Source organism: Anoplolepis gracilipes, chromosome 11 (genome assembly GCF_047496725.1).
Source record: "Anoplolepis gracilipes chromosome 11, ASM4749672v1, whole genome shotgun sequence".
NCBI lineage: Eukaryota > Metazoa > Arthropoda > Insecta > Hymenoptera > Formicidae > Anoplolepis > Anoplolepis gracilipes.
Genome location: NC_132980.1, coordinates 6,153,068 through 6,176,676, shown reverse-complemented (window position 1 = coordinate 6,176,676; position 23,609 = coordinate 6,153,068). Strand labels below are relative to the sequence as shown.

The following is a 23,609-nucleotide window of genomic DNA, read 5'->3' as shown; positions in this document are numbered from 1 at the left end:
TTCAACACGCGACGAAAGGGCTAATCTAACTTCACCAAAAAGACCAATTTCACCAAAACAATTGTAACATTTGGATGCATCAACCAAATTGGTTGAAACTTGCATATCTAATATAAACAAACATTCTCTTCAACTAGTCTTGTTTATCTTTGATAAATAACGTTAATAATATTACTATAATAGTATCAATCTGGCAACCTAATTGTGTCACACTGCATACACACACATAGACACGTATAACTCTGCTTCGAGTGGATTTATATGCTTACTTATGCACTTTAGCATTGTGTGTTTATTACGATGAAATCACAGCGCTTTCGTAAACAAGCATACTGCAACGTGGTCGTAATTTAATTCATCGAAATGCGGCTCGAGTGATCGAGCTCGATCATTGGTTCAGCTGTCCGATTGTGTTGGGGAAAAATATCAGCTTTTAAAACGCGGTTATTTTAGCATGCACATACTATGCTCGATTCCAAACAACTTTTTCCACAGCCTGACATTTCAACGTTAAAGTCATCCCGACATGTTACTTATTGATATCTGAAGAATTGGAGAAGATTGTACTAACGTCAAAAGAGGAAATGTCAGCATGTAAAATTCAATATCCGAGAGACCCAAAAGTGCATATGAATATTACATTTTTTCTTTCGGCATTGTAAATAATTTAAAAATAAGAGTAAGAGAGACTAAAATTATTTATTTTATTATATTTATTTTATTAGATCGTGCAATCTGTTTACAAAAGAAGTATTCCTATTTTTAGCTGTAGCCGTATTTTAAAATAATCTAACACACTCTCTCTCTCTCTCTCTTTCTCCTTTTGCCTTTAGAGAGAGAGAGAGAGAGAGAGGAAAAAATTATTTATAGCCACACAGTTTTCTTTCCATTGCAAAATGACGGTGCAAATATAAGTAACGGCAAGTGGATGAGTTTCTTTATTGAATATCTGAATCCTCGAGAGACGCGTAAAGAGGAAAAGTTTAGTAATCGCGAAAAAGTTCGCGAGTTATCGGTGCGACTGACTTTTGACGTTGCAGGCGATTGCCTGCAATCTCGCAAAGTATGCCAATCCGAGTGGAACATAAATAAGGGTTCTTTGGTAATTTATGACAGAAAGAAAATTTGACCAGAGAGCTCCCCTATCATAATAAATTAGAAATTACATGCTCAAGGTCGACACGAGTCCTCGAAGGAGACGAAAATTTTCTTTCGTACATGTAATATATACAGAGATGTATTTTGCATGTATAGGGCTATACGTGGGTGTGTTAGTGCTAGCATTACGGTTGTTTTCATGGCATCGGGGAAGAGGAACATACCGCGAGGACGGGATCGATAACCACAAAATCGCCAGCCGGTCAGGGTAGCAGGAGTTGAACTCCCTCTATCGTTCTACAAAATATCCTTCTTTTACGAAGTACAATCGACGTTCTGGTTATAAGGGATAATTTTATTTCAAACTTCCCGCATGTAAGAGAGAGAGAAAGAGAAAGACGGTTTTATACATATATAAGACAGATGTATTGGAAGAGAGAGAGAGAGAGAGAGAGATAATGTCATAAAATATATTTTTATAAAGTGTAACAAAAAAATATTAAACCATGTGATTGAAATTTAATAAATTTATTATTTTATATTAAAATAATTAAATGTTATTTTTAATCGTCGCTTGAAAAAATTCAACTAATCTAATAAAAGTTTCTCACTTACTTTATCAGTAAAAAGTAAAAAATTCGATAATACATTATCGTGATATTTGTACACTGTAACAGTTGAATATCGATTTTTCTCGTGGGCGGACCAAAACTTTAGATTAAACACATTTTAAATAAATTCCGTAAGACTTTACAAGTCTCTTTTTCTTTCCCGGAGGTTCGTAATTTCCTTGGAAATTTCGAAATTGATGTTACGTCGCACAGAGTGCAAAAGGCTGTTTAGCACACACGAGAAAGAGATTTCCTCTCTTTTGAAAAAGATGAAATATATTGAGCGTGATATCATAATTCTTCCGTTATAGTTGAAAGTCATTGAGTCATTTTTTAGAAAAAGAAAAAAATTTTTTTTTAAATTTTTTTGTTTGAAAATTCAGACATTTTATTTGTAATTAATTTCTTTTTTTTTCAATGTGTGCGATCAATAGAAGAAATATGTCGGTATTAAATAAAATTAATATACTTGATTAAGAATGATTTTGCTAGCGCTAAAACAACTTGGAGGCTTTTGTAATACCGTCATTTCTTGCAAATCTTGTTTATATTAAATTTCAAGACTTAACGAAGAGAGTAGAAACTTGATTGTTTGAAGAGGAACTCATCTAAGTCAAAAGTTAATACATTTAATACATTTCAAAATTCATAAATTTGACATCGCAATTTTGAAATATAAAATAAATTATTAATTTGTAAATTTAAGATTTGCTTTGTAGAATTAAAATATTTTATTTTCATGAATTTTTCTGTAACCCACACAGTCACTATAAAATTTTCGTGATAGTCATTTTAAAAGAATTATTAAAAAATCAGTTCGATAATAGATAACATTAATATTTCACAAATTAATTATTAATGTTTGAATTTCAAAATGTATTAACTTTTGACAGATGATCCATTCGTTTAAGATCCAAAAGCTGTTGTATATTACCGACCAGAATTTAATCTAACATGACAATTATAAAAATTGCAATTTATACACATAAAATAAAATAGGTTCCCACTGTAAGAATTGCATGAAGGAATATTTGTGAACTTTCAGAAATGACGTCTGTCGTGAGTTTTTTCAAACTTTTTTACTAGGCTTCTAACGTCATTTCCAAAAGTTTACTAATATTCTGTTATGTTATTTCAAACGCGAGTGCTATATCTCTTCCACGGACATACTATACAACTTTTTATATTAAATAAATATTGTTGTGACGTAACTGTCTTTTTAAAATGTTTTATTATTTTTATGAAATTATTAGCCTCCGCGTATTGTTTTTATAAGTACTTTAATTGTGGAGAAGAATTTATCAATCCTCGTAGTCAAAAAAAAAGCTTTTAAAAATCTATAATTCACATTTTGTCGGTAATTTTGGATCCCCTTAATAGCTTTTCACACATAGCACATATCACAAACTAATATGTTTTAATGCTAAGTAATAAGCTTTTTATATTCGCAAATATTTGAAAGAAAATTTAGAAATTATTATTGATGGAAACTTCCTCGCCCTTTGGTCATATTAAATTATATTATCGGGTTTCAGCTTATGGCGTAATACTAACAGGCACATTGAACCAAGCTGTGGAGTAATTCTCGTTGCGGATATAATTATTTCATCCATTTACTAATGGCATGGCCATTAATACCGCAATCCCGATAATTATATTCCTAATAATCCACGTTTGCTCATTCATAAAAAGCCCGTTATTGACGTTTGCAGTCACTAGTTCGCCAAGTTGATCACATTTCTCGGCATATAATCGTATATCGTTCATTGTAACGGGATATCACGCTACGATATCCGTGCGTGCGTTGCAAAAGCGATCGTCTCATCGCGAGATTCGTCGATTCGCTCGACAAATTTGGATTCCATTGCGATTCCCGTCGTCGACACGCGCGTCGTAAATCATGCTAAAAGCGATCTGGCTTCCGGCATTTGACTCGGATTATTATCCAAAGCTCGTAGTGGCTTTCATGATGCTCGCATTCGATATGGAAGAGGAGAATTTTGGTAGGATTATCACGTAATACCGCATTTTACGAGTAAATGGCACAAACCCACAACTCTTCGCTGCAAAAATTTTTGCTTAGGAATTTGGACACATTTTTGGCAGACATATTTTTATTGAAAGCTACGTCAGACGATCTGTCTTAATTATTGGAATTTTTCTGAAGAATTTCTGAAAGTTTAAACATTTTTCTGAAAATTCCCACGGTGTAAAAAAAGAAACTTCCAACAATTTTTTGCAGTTATTTTTAGTGGTCACTGCAAAAATTTGTCTATAAGAATTGTCGGATAAATTTCCCAATTTGATTGTCTGAAATTTCAGATAAATTATCTGAATCATTAAAATCACTTTTCTGAAAGTTCAGAAAAATGTTTGAAAATTCTGATACTCTTTTTAGATATCTTCACATTGTTTGAATTTTTAGGCAGAATTTTCAGAAGAGTGTTTAAATTTTCAAATTCCTCATAATTTTCATAATTCTTCAGAAAAATTACTTGACGATTAAAATAGATTGTCTAATATTACTTTCATATACTCAAATCTGAAAGCAAAAAGACAAAAATGCATCTCAATTCTTAGACATTTTCTTACAATGCATACTGTAAAAAATAAGACAAAATATCTGAAGTTTTGTTACAGTTGTTGTCCGAATTTTCAGAAAAGAATCTAAAGTTTCAGGGATTCTTCTGAAACTTTCAGAAAAATGATTAAGACAGATAGTCTGAAATTACTTTTAGATCCAGATCTGAAAATTGCGACAAAAGTATATCTAAACTTTTAGACAATTTCTTACAATACAATTCTTATACAGTGTCGGAAACTATTTTAGCAAGAAAAAAAATCATTTTTATGTAATTAAGCGCGTAGAAAAAAAAATGCACTTTTCTGCAACGTAAAGCTCACTTCTTCCTGGAAAAAGGCAAAGGCTATAGCATTAATGGTAGAGTAACGATCGAAAAACGCGAACATGCTTATTCTTTTTCATTGTAAATGTCTCGGCACGATATCCACGCGATAAACAGCGGCACGGCATGCATCGTTTTTAATTAAAAACTTGCGGTATCATCGAAAAAGATCGCGTTACGATCGACGAAACGAACTTATGGTATTATTTTCTTTCTTCTGGTTATTGTAGGTTGCAGTTTTTCTGCACAGGCAGATTTCGTTGAAATTCTTGAATCTATTATTGTTTGCTGCTCATGAATGTTTTATGGTGTTATTGTCTCTTCTGAAGCTAACGTTTTCTGGAAATCTAAGAATAACGATAACCATTAGCGTGTGAGATTGGTATATTTTCACATTATAATGAATCATAATATGTAATTAATTAATTTAGTATTTAACCAATTATAAATTAATTACAATGTATAATATAAGTTAATTACAATATAAGTATATTGTAATTAGGTATAAATTAATTCTATAATATTAAAATTAATTTGCAATTAATTTTATAATTAATATTATAACATTTATTACAAATTAATTTTATAATGGATATTCCTTACATTATAAAACAGAGATTTCAATTTTTGATTTCAAATTGAGATAAATTTTTCCAAATACATATATCTTTTGCTATGGAAAAATCGACTCGTACAAAAACAAGCCATTAGTACAATTGATTTTCTGGCGATGACAAGATTCAATATAAGAGAAGTGACGTAAAGGGACTGTTGATGTTCCCGACGCGAGATATCACGAGTACAAAGAGTTAATTGCATTCTGCCACGTTAAAGTGCGATTATGCGGAATCTGGTCGACCAATTTCGCGGCAAACTTACTTGCTTACTGCTACTTCCGGATCAAATCACCCGTTTTTGCTATTAAATATCTATTTTTTAATACGTTATTTAAAACAAGAGTAAGAAAAAAAATTATTATTTTTAAATTATTGTATTTATATATTATTATAGTTTATTATTACATTATTATTATATTTATAAATTATGATTTTTCAAGTATCGTGGACGAATATGTGCTACGGTAATATTTTATTTTATTCTTTACAATTTTCTACCACTATTATATATATTTTATTTTACAAAGAGAGGAAAAAGTTGGAATTTCGTCGGAATTTGTACAGAGCCGCATATCTTTAAAATTTCAATTCGGACGTGGAATAAATGTCGTTGGTGCAACTTGCATGTCTGCTGGGAAAATTCGCGCATCCGTTTAAAATAATACAGATTTCGTGACTTGTCAACATGACGTGTCGCACACGTGCTGCTGTCTCTCCCTCCTTTTGGTGATTCTTGAGCAAAATTCCGGGCATACCTTGAAAATCTATTATCGTGCAACGAGTGAACTTTACCTTTCAACCTCTCGCCGCGTGTGTCACTTGAATAATTTATACGCTTTAATACACCGAGTATCCTTCGTCTTCTCACTCGCTCGTTTGGCCGATTATCCCGGCTGCTCGTTGTTTGCATAATCCGTCGCGAAGAGTGCATTGTGAAGCCTGCATTACAAACGACACGACGCGGCCGAATTGCGATTCTTTTCACTCTAATCGGACTCGAGAGGGTAATCGAGATGAGTAAATGTCTCAATATGTTTGCGATATCTCCCATTGGAATTATTCGCAGAAAATCTATTCCGATTCTATTTCCAATTTTATGGATTTATGGAAATATTTTTATCGAAATAATTCGATTCAATATCTCGTGCGATCTCTTTACTTGGAAATTTTTCATTTCTTGCAATTATCTCTAAAATCTAATATATTAGATACGAATTATATGTGAATTATCGTTATATATAATTATATAATTAACGCAGAAGAACAAAATCTCTTAGAGCTGGCAATAAAATGTTATTAATTACACTTTGAAATAGCAATACTGTGACATTTTAATAAAAAAAAAAAAAAAAAAAATTCTTTTGAATTTATTTTTCAACAAATCTCTGAAAAATAATTTTTAATATTTTCGAACGACTTAAAGCCTTACCTCGCGATTTCGAGAATTATTAAATAATTTAACAAGAACACGCGTGACGCGAATTTTTTATTTTTTTCTCTTCGGGTAAAAGCAGTTGTAGAAGGACGTGCAAGAGCTGTGACGTCGAGGGGCAGCACTCCTTGCCGGATAATAAATCAATAATTCGTGTATACGATTTCCGATCGTGGGAACAAACGAGGTGGGAAAAACAGCATCGCGCACATGTGTCACACACAATTTTTTTTCCAGTGCTCGTTTGTCTCCGGAAACGGTCGATTTGCGTTCGATTATGCGACGGGGTTGATCATTTTTTTCGCGCTTACGTCGTTTCTAGACAAGAAGACAAATGGAATTCGCAAACCATTTTTTTTTTCTAGCGCTCGATATCTGCCACGTAGATGTTTTCAAATAAATCTTTGAAACTGTTCTCATTTATATTATCGTGATGTTATTTCGCTCTTTATTGTAATGAAATTTATCCTTTCGGTGGATATTTTATTTTCGTCGATACAACATGCATTTCATGAAAATAATTTTGTTCTTGTTCACATTTAATATGAGATACCTGACTTTTCTATTTTTAATATTCTCTTAAATATTGAAAGCAATAACCTGGAAGTTTTGATAAACAGCATATTGACTTGTCTATCCTTATTTATTTGATAACCTTTAAACTACTCGCCATACTCATAGCGGAAGTTATTTTTAATCTTGTAAAGGGATTATGTACAGACAGATATTATTAACTCTTTGCGGGAAATAATAGTCTTACACTAATGTCGCCATTTTATGTGTGTATTACACAGTTTACATCATTTTTTATGTATCTCTGGGAAAAACGTTATTATTCTTATCGCTACGTATATTTTTCGAATTTCCAAAAATTGAGAGTATTTACACATTTTTTTTACAGATACTTATTTATTTTCCTTTGACAAAAATTGAAATTATTTACACATTTTCATAGATTTATTTTTTAATTATTTCTGTATTATTTTACCAACTTATTCTGTTATTAATGTCTATTATTTATCATTTTTTCTCCCATTTTATCGATGGACGGCTATTTATTAGAGTTTTAGAGCTGGCAATAAAATGTTATTAATTACACTTTGGAACAGTAATATTTTGACATTTTAATACAACAAAATTCCTTTAAAATTGAAATTTCAATAAATCTGTTATAAAAATTATATATTAATGGCAAATAATCTGATAAATAATTTTTGAACAACTAAAACCTTACCTCGCGATTTTAATAACTATTATATTATCAATAGACTGATAAATGTTCGAGGCTTATTTTATTATATCATTCGCGTCTTTTTAATGAGCCTTATATATACACAAACACACATAAAATGTTAGGAAAACATGGATCACAAGATCCCTGTTATTATGATATGCCCTTTTTTTCTTTCGGATGAGTGAGTGAATAACTGTCTTCTCGCTTTAATTTCCAGAAAAATGAAGCTCGATCTGGACCGGGAGAAGGGCCTCGAGCTCTTTGGCAAGCTGATACGTACAAAGAACATCGAAAGTCTGCAGGGTACTCAGTCCAAAACCGGTCCCGAGCCACTTCATCCAACCGACTCGAAGCAGAAATTACAGGTAATTGATGATATAATTTTTAATAATTTTTGCGAAGATCTCGCACGTTGGATTTTCATAGTAAATATTAAATTGTAAGAAATATAAATCCGGGGGAATTTTTCGCATTTTTATTCACGGCACACTAGTAGCTCGGTCATTTTGTTTCCTCCAATTGCTTGTTGGAGCTGCTGCTTGAATGAGTAAAGTAAGCGCAGCGTGAAAGGCAACTAAAACAAATGTGAGCTTGGAGGGTTAATTAAAAGCGCAGACATTTAACGTGAGTGTTGTCTCAAATTATCAATTAGAATAACATGGTATTAGAGTGGCAGAAATAATCTCTCTGAAACTTTTGTTAGTTTGACAGAAATGAAGAAGAAATTTTATTTAATTATTTTATTATTTAATATAATTTTAATGTAATTACAATATAATAATTTTAATATAATTTAATATAATAATGTAATATTTTATTATTATTTTTTATAAAATATCACAATTATAAAAATAATTTCAAATAAATGATCAAAGGTACAAAATTATCGTAAAGGTTATTTTGTTTGACATTTTTTTTTCCCTACGAGGCTAAAATACATTTTTTTATTTAAATTTGTCGAGAATAATAAAATTCGAATACAAATTTATTTTTTCACGCTTTCAAAAAATTGGCGACTCGGTCGATAAATTTGGTCGAAGTCGAATAATTTCTCAACCAAAAAAAATACGAATCTCTTCGTGTAGGAGGTTCGCTTCGTGGCATTCCTATCGGCTTTCATAGTCACGTCGCTAAGAGAAATACGGCAAACTTTTGTATCTCTAACTGCGATGGCGGTGGCCGATGCTGCAAAGCCATTACTTTGCGTCGGTGGACGTTTCTAACAGACGGTACCACCGTAGTTGCAACGCATATAAACAGTTTCGCAAAGTTTCCCAATTGCCGATCCACTTTCGGTAGGAAAGTAGCACAGGCTCGACACACATATACATACATATACACAAGCAAAACCGTGGTTAAGGCGTAAATTTTATCTAATGCGAAAGTAGCACGCGAGAAATCCGAATGGAGGCTACCAAATGACACAAGGGACACGTGTAGTTTGTTACGCATTTCCAATGAAAAAATTTATATATAATAAAATATATAATTTCAATGTATTTTTCATATACGTATTAATTTATATAATAATTTATATAATTTATATAATAATAATTTATATAATAATTTATTCAATAATATATATATATAATAATAATTTATATACAATACATAATTTATATATGTATGATAAAGTTTACAGATAATCGCAAACTTCAATAACTTGAACAAATATTGCAGAGAGAAATATATATATATATATATATATATTTTATTGGTGTAGAAAAAAAAATTTACCCATGGAACGTTTATTTTTTTTTTCGCACCGGAACAAGACAAATTACGATGTGGATTTTGTCGTGATACTTTTTTATCGCACACATATACACGTAGACATTTTATCGATTCGTATTGGCTGTGTAAATGCTCCTTGTCAATTTACGCGTGTTTATCGAATTATACAGGTGTCGTGAAAGTAAATAGATATTAACGCGCGTGTACATACTTTGTCGCGCTCTCGTCATTCGCGTTCGCTGCTTTCGCCAAAGCACACAGACACACACACACACACGGTATTAGAAATTGCAAGCGTCGCGATCGAACGCGGTATAAGCGACATTATGCATTTGGGACGATCTCTCGAACGGTGGGTTTCCGGCGCGTGGGGATTTCCGGTATTTATTACTCGCGCGTAATTTCGGTCCCCTACAACTCTTGCAGATTCATTTATTATTTAGCGCATTACACACAGCTTCCGGCACACATATAAGACACGTGAAATTACGCGCAGAAACCATAATTTAAATTTATATGTTATTTGCGCTAAAATAATAAACCGATCGTTTATTTTTGCTGCGAAATTAAAAACGGACATTATTATTATTATTATTTATGCAATATTAATGCTTATATAATCCCAACAAAATAAATGATTAAATTAATTATTCAACAATTTTATATCTTAAATATAACATGGTCTGGGTAATGGAACTTAGTTTATTAAGATTATTTTTATTAAGATAATTAATAATATATCAAAATTTTTTATAGACAAACTGCCAAATTTTCGTACTCGATTTTTTCTTACGCGTCATTTAACTTGAAAAATAAGTTTAAAATAAAGCTTTAAAATGTTTCTAACAAATGCCATAGTTTTGATTTAAATATAACACATAAATAAATAAATTAAATAGATATGATTTATATAAATTATAATTAAGGATTAAATGATTTTTCAGATTAACTTTTGTAAACAAAATAAAAGCAATTTTTTTTTCTCGAGGATTCCAAAATCCTATTAAAATTCCCGTAATTTCACGCGAACGCATAAATCAGCGTCAATGTGCGACAGACGAGTTTAGGTGCAACGATAATAATTCACGCGAGATTTCCATTAATTTACGTCGCTGTATTCTTCCTATTTTGAACATGGCGGCGACACATCTGGCGGATCAATGTCGGATACTTCGCTAAATTCGACGTCGCTGATAGCTCAAAGTGCATTTACCATCATTATTGCGTAATTAAGTCTCAATGGAAATTGACTAATTATAACATTACACTGCGCAGATAATTCGATTCGTTAGGCATTAGAGACGCCGTGCAATTTTTGCAATTAACGTCGCTTCGATATACCGTTCCCTACTCATTTGTTATTTTTTTATTCGTGTCTTTTTGATTCATTAACAATTGCAAGAAATATTACTGTGCAATCGTAGTTATACGTACTTAAATATGCTCGATGTAACAGCTTTTTCTTCTTAATTACGACTGATCGAATTGACATAAGGTTGCAAAGTCTCGTAAATAAATACCGTAAAATAATATGTGTAATAAAATAAGATAATATATATATAAAAATAATACACACGTAATAATGCGATGATAAAATACTTTTGAGTTACACACGTAAGAAAAACTGAGTCTCGAAGAAAGTTTTTGGTTTATTCATTTTGTCAGAACTACCAGAAATGTTAATAATATCATACGATGTGTGAGAAAAACTTCACGATTGCTTTATTTTTATCCGCTCCAACATTTTAGCCACTCTCATGGTCAACGTGGGAAAGAACCCCTGGCACACTTGGAGGGTTTCGCGTTTATTAATAACTATTGGAGGAAAGTAATAAAAATGACACTGACATTCTAGAAAAAAGTAGGAGATACAACTGTTTCTGTAAAGATGCGTCTAAATACAATGAAACGATTTTTTTTATAACATCGAAGTCACAACCTTCGCACTTTTTTTTATCGCGTCCGCTATATTATTTACCATACTATTGCATATACTTATATATATATATATATATATTATTGACAGTCGACGATAATTATTGCGCGATATTAAGTATCATTTCGCGATGAGTCATCGATTTTTAAAGAGGAAGTGACCCGATAAAAATCAGACATGTGTTTGCGGGGAATCTATTGTTTGAGAGGTAAAAAATACGATATTTCGAACAATAATTTATTTCCGTTAATTATTTTATTGTAAAAGAAAAAAACAATCTCTGCGTGGATATAATATTCAAATAAAGCAGACCAAAATTATTTTTTATTTAGGTTAACTGTTTTTCACAGATAAAATAACAAATTTATATTTCTGCTTCTAATCTCTGTGAAAATATGAGGATCGCTGCAAATTGCAATTTTATTTCGATGCAATTTAAGTGAACTGTATAATTGTTACTTTACAAAAAATATGCAATATTTTATTTCGGTAAAAAGCTTACTTTACATTTATATAATTTCATTAACAAATAAATTATGGTCTGTTAAATTATTGGGACAACATAAAATTAATTATATTATATTAATTTGTGTTTTATTTATTATATTAATTTTAAACTATTTTTTATCTCAACGATAAGTTGAAAGAGAAATTAATATAATAAATAAAAATAAATCTACAGATTTCTTATACATTTGCCGATTACTGTTTGCAGAAGTGCCTGACGACTCTGGACCTGACGTCTCTAGGAGTTGGCTCCTGCGTCGGGACAGGGATGTACCTTGTCGCAGGAATGGTGGCGCGCAGCGTTGCCGGACCTGGTGTCGTCATCTCATTCATTATCGCAGCCATTGCTTCCATTTTTTCCGGTGAGTGTATGGCGTTTAAAAAAAAATACTTCTCTTCATTATTATCGATTGGACTCTTTCGATGCGACTGTCGATTAAATGGATTAAAAGGTCACAAAGGTCGTAAAGCGACTGTATTTGCATTTGCATCTGTTCCGAACAGTTAATATTACGAAGTCAGTATTATAGCCGTATTTATCGGGGGCGAAAGAGATTGTCGTGTTATTTATAAATCATAAAAGTCGTGACCCAAACGGCACTCAATATCTATAAAATGTGTATGAAATATTAATAATAATAATTATTTGAATTTTTTATAAATATGTGATATTTATAATAAATATTTTTGTAATCTTAGATTGAGCAGCTAAAGATTTATTTTTTTATTTACCACAAATGTTATATAAAATATGCAATTTATATTTTAATAATATTGTATATCATCAAATACGGTTTTTATTATTTTTTCTTTTAATAAATCTTATAAAATATGTATAAAATATTTAGATGTATAATATTAAAAAAAATAAATAAATAAATATTTATATAATATTAAAAAAATAATATTTATGAATATTTAGCATAAATATTGTGTGCTGAGGATTTGATTGTTTCAACGGTGCCTTTATCAAAATTCCTGGCGATTGTTCTCTTTCACGGACTGATTGTGTCGACTTTTACGCGATCATGCCGATTTCACGGCGTAATAATACACGGCAATAATACCGAGATGCCAGCTCTGTGCGATCCACGCGAGCGGAATACGAAAGTAGGGATTTATTTTTGCCGTGATTCACAATCCTCGTGGTCGAAGAAACGAGCGCGTGCGAAAGAAAGAGAGCGAGTGAGAGAAAAGGGTGGCCTTTATTCATCCGCGGTAAGGGGGTTCCGACTATTTTTACGAACAATCAATTTAACGATGGACAGTATATACGTATGCGCCAACTGTATCGTGTGGGTGTGATGTCAATGCTTCGACGGAACGGATAACACTCCTAACTGGACACACGATGATGTATGACAGTCGGGAACCAGCAAATATTTAATCGAAAGACCTATCAAAGTTAAATGCCTGGATTTACTCGACCGTATAAGTTATGTAACGCTCTTTTTCTCTTTGCTCCCCTTTTTTAGGATTACACTTGATAATATGCATACAGGGTGTCTACTGGCTGGAAAAACTTTTCCATGAAAAAAATCTGGAATATCTGGAATCTAGAATTTCTCTTGTGTTTAGAAAAATCCGAGAATTCTCATGGAATTTTATTGGGAAATTTTTTAAAAAATTCTCTCTTTGACAATTTTCCTCTTATACTGCAAAATGTAAACAATCGGCAATTCGATAAGTTAAGTTGTATTTAAAATATACATATCTCTCTCTCTCTCTCTCTCTCTCTCTCTCTCTCTCTCTCTCTCTCGATTTACATATTCAGTCCCTTGATAAAATATTGAATATGCAATACATATTTTTTGTAATTTTTAATAATAAAAAAATGAAAATATGCAAGTGAAAAATATCTTATTCAGTTTTTTTCAATATATTTCCAAATCTTTGTTTTTTTGTTTTTTTTTTTTACATGAATGTAAAATGTTATAAACTGCATGCAATAAAAAATATATTTCAGAAAATTGCACTATAAATTTCTAAAAAATTCTCTTTACTTGAAATAATTTTGAATAAAAATACCTGGAAGATCAGAAATTTTTTCACAAGATTTGAATAGAGTTTAATATATGTACTTATATAACACGCGAATTCTAATAACGTGATATTTGAAATCTTGGGAAAAAAATTATATATATCGCATATATTTTTCCGAAAGGATTAAAGCAACATTTTATTACATAAAATTTTTAAAAAATTATCTTTTTTTTATTATATAAAAAGTTAATATATAGCTTTCTCTTCCTTTATTATGTATAGCTTATCATAAGATGAAGGAATGAAGGAACGATTTGAAAAATGATACGAATGGAGTTAAGTTGTTATTTTTCTTACGGAGAAAATTCAGTTATCTTCCGTAAAATGTGAAACACGTCTCTCGCAATTGTTAGTGTACAACGAAGTGACGTTTCTGAGGATTTTCTTGCCAAGAGATGTGATTCGGATAGCGCGACAACGTCGGATACCTTCCTCGCGTTGTAAAATACGAGTACATATGTAACTAATCAGTGTGTGTGTGCGTGGCTGGAGATAAGAGCTTTATATTCCGCAAAAATATGGATTTCGGTGGCGGTATATGATCTGGAAAATTCGTCTTCCGCGCGGCCATATATCATGATATAAATCTGTCGACTGTATAAGACCGCGAGCGGATTTAAGTCGCAAATACATTATTCCCTCTGCAGAATTTCTCTCACATTTTGATATTATCAGACGCGCAATTGGAGCGTTATTATAGAAGGGAATTTTTTTTTCAACTCAATCGAATCGAAACAGTAGAAACATTGTAAGTTACGGATGAAAAATTTCTCTCTCTCTCTCTCTTAATTTAAAATAATACAATCATATTTTACATATTATTGTACTTTTTTATGTTTAATTTTATTTAAATTTAAATTTAATTTAATTTTATAATTTATTGTTATTATATTTTATTTTACATTATTTATATTTATTGTGTTTTAATGTAAAAACAAAAATTAATATAGAATAATATGCATTTATATTTTTAATCTCTATGGAAAAGCTCTTTTTTTTTTTTTTCGAAATTAGATATCGCGCGAAAAACATAATTAAAAATTAACCTTTTAACTTTTAAGTTTACTTCAACAAGTACTTGCGTTACTTTATAGGTACTGTTACAGGTGTGTAGATACTTGAACTTTACGTCAGTTTACCGTTACAAATACTTTACTATTCGACACCGAAACGAACTCTCTAACTATCGTATCGATAACAGCTTGTCGATGAATATTGATACTCGTACAAAGCAAACGCCAAAAATATCCCGTCAAATAAAACTTACGATTTATCGTACGCCATGCGAGGCCTCAAACGCCGTTGTAAACTGTTCTGCAGATCCGCACGTTTTCCGAAATTGCGAATACAAATTCCAAGCCCCAAGGATACAAAGGTCGTATCTCAATCAAGCTCGTGTTGCCTGTAGTGGATCCTTTTATCGACTGCAATTTAATACTTTCGGGACGTAATTCTTACGCTCTTCGAATGTCCAAGAATTTTTTTAATTTAATGTAATCAGACACTAAACATGTAATCAATGTTTTTTACTGAGAGATTTTAATGACGTTTTGTGAATAATGACATTACTTTACTTTTTATCAAAAAAAAATCAATAAAAAGAAAAAAGTACAAGATATGTAGAATACAAGTTTATATATTAAATTAAAAAAAAATATGATGCGTTTCGGTTATTATTTTGTTTGATCATGACCATCCTCTAGGCGGTAATTATTGATCTAACGGGCAAAGCTCTAATTAACTCGGTATTCAGAGGAATACTGCTGCTGTGAGCGAGAATTAATGGCAGGATTAAAGCTAGGGCATGGCACGCCGTGGTGTTGTTTAATTAATTCGTTGCGTTGTTAATAAGCGCGATGTTGCTGGTGCTACCAATGGTGAGCATTACGTAGCAGCTGACCCGTAATAATCTCGAAATCAACGCTCTCATATTAGATTCCAGTGACCGTGTCATTTCGTGAGAAGTTCTCTTTTCCGATCTAAAATAATCAGACAGAATTGATGTAAAGAACTTAAGGATGTTTAGCACCTACAATCGGAGCAAAAAGTAGTCGAAATTGACGAATATATACTTTTCTCATATATCTTAATTCTTAATATATTATAAAGATTGCATAAAATCTTATTATTTATTTATAGCTAGAGTGTAGAAATGTATTTTCGAATTTCTGTCACTTTTTTTCGGAGAAATTTCGTGTTTCTTAAATTATAATGAGAAACTTTTATCATTGACGGAACCTCGATTTCAACATTACAGCACAAAATTTGAATTATAAAAATAAAAGAATTTACTCGTACAGAGTAATTTAAAATGTCAGAATAAAAATTATAATAGTGAATAATGACGAAATATAGAAGATTTTTAACTACTTCTTTGATAATTTTAATAATTTGTCATTTCTCCGAGAAGAAAGAAATGTAGCAACATGATAATTTTTCATAAATTGGTCAAATTGACATATGATGCCTAATCGCTTTTAGCTTACACGTTTGTATATAGAGGCTTCTTCATATTTTAAAAGATATTAAAATGTCAAAAAAGGCTCAGCTGAATGCTATGTTACCACGTTTTCACAATAAATAATATATCATCTCGGATAACAGGACGAAATTGAGAAAATTATATTCAATATCTTTCGAACTAGTCAGTACTTGACCAAAATTATGTGATCAAATATTTCCTCTATATTTAAACTATATTTTTGCAAAAATTTTGAATAAATTTCTATTATTATTTCTATCTATTTTAGCTCTTAAATCAATAAGATCACAGGTTTTTTAAGATAGAAAATCTGTAATCGTAACAATTTAAGGACTAAAAAGGACAGAAATAATTATATTTATACTTATTTATATAAATAATTATATTAATACTTTTACTTATAATTAGCTCCACAAAATAATTATATTTATAATAATATCGACGGGTAAATTCATTGCAAATTAAAATCCTTATAATTTTTGATTGCTTCAGTGAATCAACTCTAGGTTTTTTTATAAGTCTCTGAACATGTATCAGAACAATATGTGCAAATTTTATTAAATTCCTATATTTTTAAAAATGGGTAGTTACTAAACATCTTTAAGGACCATCGAGCCGATATATATATCTCTCTTCAAATTTTTCTTTTCACAATTCAATTACAGTTATGTAGTTTTATTTGTCGTACTAAGCTGTGTGATACGTGACACGCAAAGAAATAAGATTTTTCAATATATATATATACGAAATTGTCTTTAGACTTCTTAGATATAACGTCGCGAAAAAGTAAGCCCGAGAATTTTGCAGAGAGCTCCCCACCGACTTTTCTTTTCTTGGATTCCGTCGATCCTATTTCGTAGATCACAATAATACCACGCGAGATGTAGACATTGAGCTTAGCATCAATGGAAATTGGATTGATTAATTTAGCCGACTAGCCGAAATAATAGCGATGATTAACGTCCCAGGTAAAACAACGAATAACAGAAATGCAAAACCGAGGGTACAGAACGAGAATTGGCACACAGCTCTTCCGCTGATGAATATATTCGTATATTCTAGGCAACACAATAATATAATTTAATATCTTTAAATTGTGAGGAGAAAAGGAGAGAGAGAGAAAAAAAAGAGAAAGATATATACAGCGTTCATCTGGCGATTTCGAAAAGATGTAAACGGATGTAAAGCGGATCACATGATATTTATATATAGAGAGAGAGACGCGCACGGAGATTTATTCCGCGACGTAATCCACATTGAAAGGTTAAACCGACGTTTCATCAGTTGGTTACATGTTACCGTAGCATAATGATCGTCTGTAATAATATTCTGTTGCAACGCAATGCAGAAATGCGTCGTATAATCTACTTTCAGAACAGTGGACGAACTTTTGTAAAATTGACGAATTTACTGATATTATCATGATTAGAGTTTCTCATTTGTGAGTTCTTTTGAGTAACGTTTTGCTAAAAACAGATTTTTATTCAAATGATAATTGATTATTTTATTTAACATTAATATATTTTTTAAATTTTATTTAACAGAAATAGCGCTTTTAATTTCATAATTTAATTTTATAATTCGTAAATTAGTGCTTTCCTGTGATTAATATTTGCTAAAAGCAGATCTTTATTTAAAACTAATTAAAATTTTTTTATAAATTTAAAATGAATTTAAATTATTTTAAAATTAATATATTTTATTAAAATGATTATTTTAATCATGTTACAAAGAATATCGATTGTTCCCTTTTCTTACTTAAATTAATCCCTAAATATGTCAGTTTTTATTCGCACAGAATAAGAATCGGAATAATTTTTTCTTCAATCAAATCTCGATGATATGTCTTTTTTCGTGTGTGATTACAGGGGCGTGTTACGCCGAGTTTGGAGTACGAGTGCCTCATACGACCGGCAGCGCTTATATGTACAGTTACGTGACAGTAGGCGAATTAATAGCATTCATTATTGGATGGAACATGGTGCTGGAGTACCTTATAGGTACGAGTGCGTGTGCGTGCGCCCTTAGCGCCTGTCTGGACGCATTGGCGAACGGTGCGATTTCCGAGGGGATAGCCAATAGCGTCGGCACGATACTCGGTGAGTACCCTTTACACGTGTAAATTGTCGTAATTAGGGGAAGGCCTCGAACCATCTACATTTGTTCTCACCCCTTTACATTTTATCAAACATCTCCCTGTCCGTTTTACACTGCACTCTTGATACCTTTTCTCTGTATTAAATCTCTGTAAATTTAATTAGATTGAATATTCATTCCTTCAATAGATTATAATTTTTATTACCGTTATTATTATGACAAGATAGAGGGTGATGAAAGTGACACTTTTTCTTACATTAAAAGTAGACGGTTCGAGCTATAATTCTCGGAATATTCTATAAACATTCACCTTTCTTCGCACGTCAGTAAACCTTAAAGTTTTCCTACCAGTCGCTCGTAAAAGCGTGAAACGACGAGTTGTATTCGCCGACGTCGTCGTTGAAGGCGACGTTGTAGAAATTTACGAGCAAATACCCGTTTTTTTCTTTTTTTTTTTTTTTTTTTTTTTTTTTTTTTTTTTTTGCCATACTCCCTTGTTCCCTAGCTTAATCGCAAAACGCTCTGGATGTGTCTCTCGCGACGTATGGCGAAAAAAAAGAGCGGTAATAGAAAATGGCGAGAAGGCAAAAGCGATTGGTGGCAGTTGATGGATGTTGCACGCGCGGATTTACATCAGTTACAAAATTTCCGGCCGGTTTTTGACTGGCGAAAATTGCTTACCAAAAGAGAGCACCATGTAACAGTAGTAATGTCGCGTTTTTAGCCTCTTTCGATTTTTTCGAACATTTAATAAAGAATTCTTTCGAGTGAATTCTGATAATTTTTTTTTCCGATATATGTATATATATATTTTTTTGGACTTTTGAAACCAAAAGCCGAGTGATTAAGTAATTGAAGCCAATTGTTTCTATACCGCTGACTTTCCCTCGGGCACGTCAAGAGCAAAGTTTTCCATTAATCTCTCGCCGATCTTCGTCGAATAATTAACGAGGGTGTGAGAGAGAGCGAAAAGTTGCTCGCTCGACAAACACCATGTCCCTCGCTCATTTTTGGAATGTCAACAACATTATATACCGGGGGTGTAAATTCGAGAAAAATCTCCGCCACGTGCGATCCAATTTTTTAGAGCAAATTAATTCACTGACGACCGGGCTTTTCGCTGACGCACAAAAAAGGGGAGAAAAGGATGAGCGCGATAATAACGCTCGGATATCGTGTTTTTCCTTGTTGACCGACCTTTATGTATCCAGTACATCCGGGAAAATATAGTTTACTTTAATTTTTTAACGGCAGATTCTTTAACGACAAACTTGGGAGCGACTTTTCGCGGAAAAATTTAGATGAAAGTCTCGCGAGTCCCCAGCAGAAGGCTTTTGATGTTAAATATTTAAAAAAGCCATTCACACACATCTCACATATAAATTTGATTGCATGAGATTTTCATGTTTAATTGCCACAAAAAAGTTTATTTTGCGAAAATTTATTCTGATTAAAAAAAGGTCGAAGAGAGATTAGAATCAAGGATCCTGAGACAAACTTTGGTACTATTAATTTCTGACACACGTATCGTTGATGGAAGGAATCAATCGCGGATATACGAGCGTAAATTGTAGACCGTTTAATGCGGCTAATTCTCGTTACGCGTTTTCGTTTCATGAATATTCCACCGTCGACAACGACATTAAGCAAATCTTCTCTAATCTGGCTATTGATGTTTGAGGAAGATATATTAAAAAACACGCCGCGAGCACATTACGATTTTTAACTGTGACGCTTTTAATGGAGAAACTTTACACTTTAAAAACAATTGCGTATGTATAACTGGAAAATTTTTACGTCGATAAGAAAATTTATGGAGTGTAGTAGAAAGAAATTGAAATAATATATTTTTTATTATACAATATTTTTATATAATATGTACGTATGTGTACAATAAAAAAACATGTAATAATCAGGTCTACTCTCTGGAAAAACATGGAGAACTTGAAATTTTCAGGGATTTTTTTATACCTGGAAAAATCAGAGAATTTTCATGGAATTTTTTATTGAAACTCGGGAATTTAAAAAAAATGATCCTTCGTTATCAAAGAATAAAATGTATTATATTATAATTTATATAAATTGTATATAAATATATATTATATTTATATAAATAATAGTATTTATATAAATATATTATATAAATATGTCTATCTTTATTTATATATTCGATATTCTAACAGAATATAGAATATATATTTCTCATTCTGATTATTAGTGATAAAAAAATAAAAATGTTATATAAGCGAAAAATGATTATTTTACAAAAGTTATTTAGTACATTTTTAAATTTAGTACTTGAAACTTAAATGGCTCTTTATTTTTCCTTTGTAATGCATTAAAAAACATGCACAATAAGAAATTTGAGAAACTTTTAGAAAGTTACAGCCAAAAAACTTCTAAAAAATTCTTTTTATTTGAAATTTGAAGAGTCAGTGAATTTTCAAGGAACTTTTTATAACATCTTGAATAAATAAACATAATATATTTTAAAATATTCCTCTACATAAAGACCACGTGGCAGTTGATGAATACATATTACATATAGTAATATAGCGTACGTAATATTTGTTCTCTCTAGGGAGGTCTATTAATTAAATATAAACGTCAAAGATTAATACCGACGAGCAAATTAATATCGTGGAAAATTTTTCTTTTTACACGATATTGCAAGCGAATGTTCTCTGCGCTCCAATTCTTTCAGAATTTTTCGATATCTGAATCTTTTTGCGCGGCATTGTTAGAGAGGAGTCTGACGTTACTCTCATTAGAAGAGGATGACTCAAGAGCGACGTGAGTGATTTTTCATGTTACGACGTTTTCTGCTTGAATCAACCTTTTTCTCTCAGTCAGTTTTACGAGTAACTCACATGGGATCTTCTTGCCAGTTTCTTCTAGTACTTGTAGCCTCAAGAACGGAATTTTATGTACTTTGTCGATTTTTTATTATCGTAAATCGATACTTTTTATCAATCGTTAAATGAAGTACGATTATATTGATTATAAATTTTAATTGCATCAGAGTCTCGTATACAATTACCATATATTTGTGACAAATTCGTTAACCTGTTTGATTAATATCTCGTCGAAGCTCAATAATAATTGATACGATTTTGTTATTACTGACAATGAGATGAGTAAATTTGTCACACAATGACAAAATTATTAAAATTTGAATAAAATAAACATTTTGTCATTCATTGCTTTTCTCGCGGTGAATAAATATTAAATAAATGTTAAGCACCATCAATTTTTATTATATTTGCGATCGCGTTATTACTACTATAATATAATGTCAAGCGTAATATAACTCTTTTGATATAATGCTTTCGTGCAACACGTTTCGCTCGTAATAGCTACTAGTAAATTAAAACTTTCGACAGTTTTTAATCAGAAAATCTAATAAATACTCTTGACAAATATTCTCGTCTCAATTATATTATCGTTATTAATTAACGTCTGTTTTGCAATTATTGCGTTTAAAAAAAAAAGAATTTAATTAAACAAGACTTTCTTCTGCACGACATTGCATATTTTCTCACTCGATGTAATTTTCACGCAATCAAAGAAGTTTCATACAAGAGTGAACTTTTATAATATTAACGCACGTTATGAAAACACCACGTGTCTCATAAATCTCGTTTGCATTTCAAAACCTCATAAGAATAAGGTAGTCGAGTTTCGTCGTCTGTTTTAATGCAATGTAGTACACGTGAAAAATGTTAATATTGACACAGTTCATAAATTTTGTTAACGTTTGTTACGTCTCGCGAAAGAATATGCCTTTTCAGAATTTGATATACGCGAGATGCATATGAAAATAACGTCGAATATCTATACTTTGGTTATACATTAGAGTTGTATACTTCGGAAAAAGATAGGCAAAAAAAAAAGGAAATTATTAAACTCGTAAAAGAAACTCAGAATAATGTTGGATACCTTTGAATAAAATTTTAATAATCGACTTATCGATCGCATGAAAATTATTTAATGAAGAAACTTCTATTTAAAATTATTTAAGAGTATAAAAAACATAATATTATAAAAGATATTTTAATATGTATAGAAGATACTTTACAGAAAATATATATTAAAAAATATATTATTCTAATAATATATGTTTCTAATAAATATTTATTAAACTATATTATTTTAATAAATATATATATATATTAAAAATATATATTTAAAAAAAGTGATGTAAAAATCAACCATATATCTATCACCGGTAAGTGATATCAGGCAAAAATTGCATTATTGATAGTTCGATATATAAAGGAATTTCGCGAGATCTTTTATCAGTTTCTTTGTACGGTTTCCTTGTCGCGGTAGCAAGGCAAAATTTCACTGTCAGTGAAAGAAGAATATATTTGTCGCGACGTGACAGCCGCAGAACTAGTGAACCTTAATTAACTTTTTCTCTCGTGTCGCTTTGGAATTTGCGGATGAGCTTGCAACTCGGCCAGCTGCAAATAATTGCAACACGCGCGAGTGTAGATAATTGCTCAAATTGAATATGTTGCGCGCGCTAAAATTCGTTTCTCCAAATTTGTTTCTCGGTCGAATTAATTTTCGACGGAATATTTACGATGTCGTAAAAATGGGGAAGGCAGCTTGCCGGGATCTTGATGAAATTGATACCGATAAAACAACGTAATTGACGACTTGATTGAAATAATGCTAATATAATAAATTATATACCTATTATAATACTTTTATATATTTTTTTTATTTACGTTAATAAAAATAATAATAATAAATTTAACTTATCTTTTCAAATAACGTTTAAAAATATCATGACAAGAGACTCTCGCAGATTTTTGCATCGACACGATAGGGTTAAAAAAAAACCTTGGTATTTTTTTTCTTTTCCAAATAAAAGCTCTCGCACGGAATTTCAGTGGATTCCGAT

The 23,609-nt window shown here is 31.2% G+C and overlaps 1 protein-coding gene across 2 annotated transcripts in view; it reads left to right on the top strand.

Annotated features, from left to right (window-relative positions):
• The window catches only part of LOC140670812 (solute carrier family 7 member 14), an 85,492-nt gene that overhangs the window by 31,575 nt on the left and 30,308 nt on the right, over nucleotides 1–23,609 (top strand). For both annotated transcript variants that reach the window (XM_072901601.1, XM_072901600.1), the window contains exons 2-4: nucleotides 8,116–8,263; nucleotides 12,284–12,437; nucleotides 18,469–18,699. In XM_072901601.1, the coding sequence (XP_072757702.1) occupies nucleotides 8,120–8,263; nucleotides 12,284–12,437; nucleotides 18,469–18,699 (529 nt within the window). In that variant the 5' untranslated portion in view covers nucleotides 8,116–8,119. The remainder of the gene's footprint in view (nucleotides 1–8,115; nucleotides 8,264–12,283; nucleotides 12,438–18,468; nucleotides 18,700–23,609) is intronic.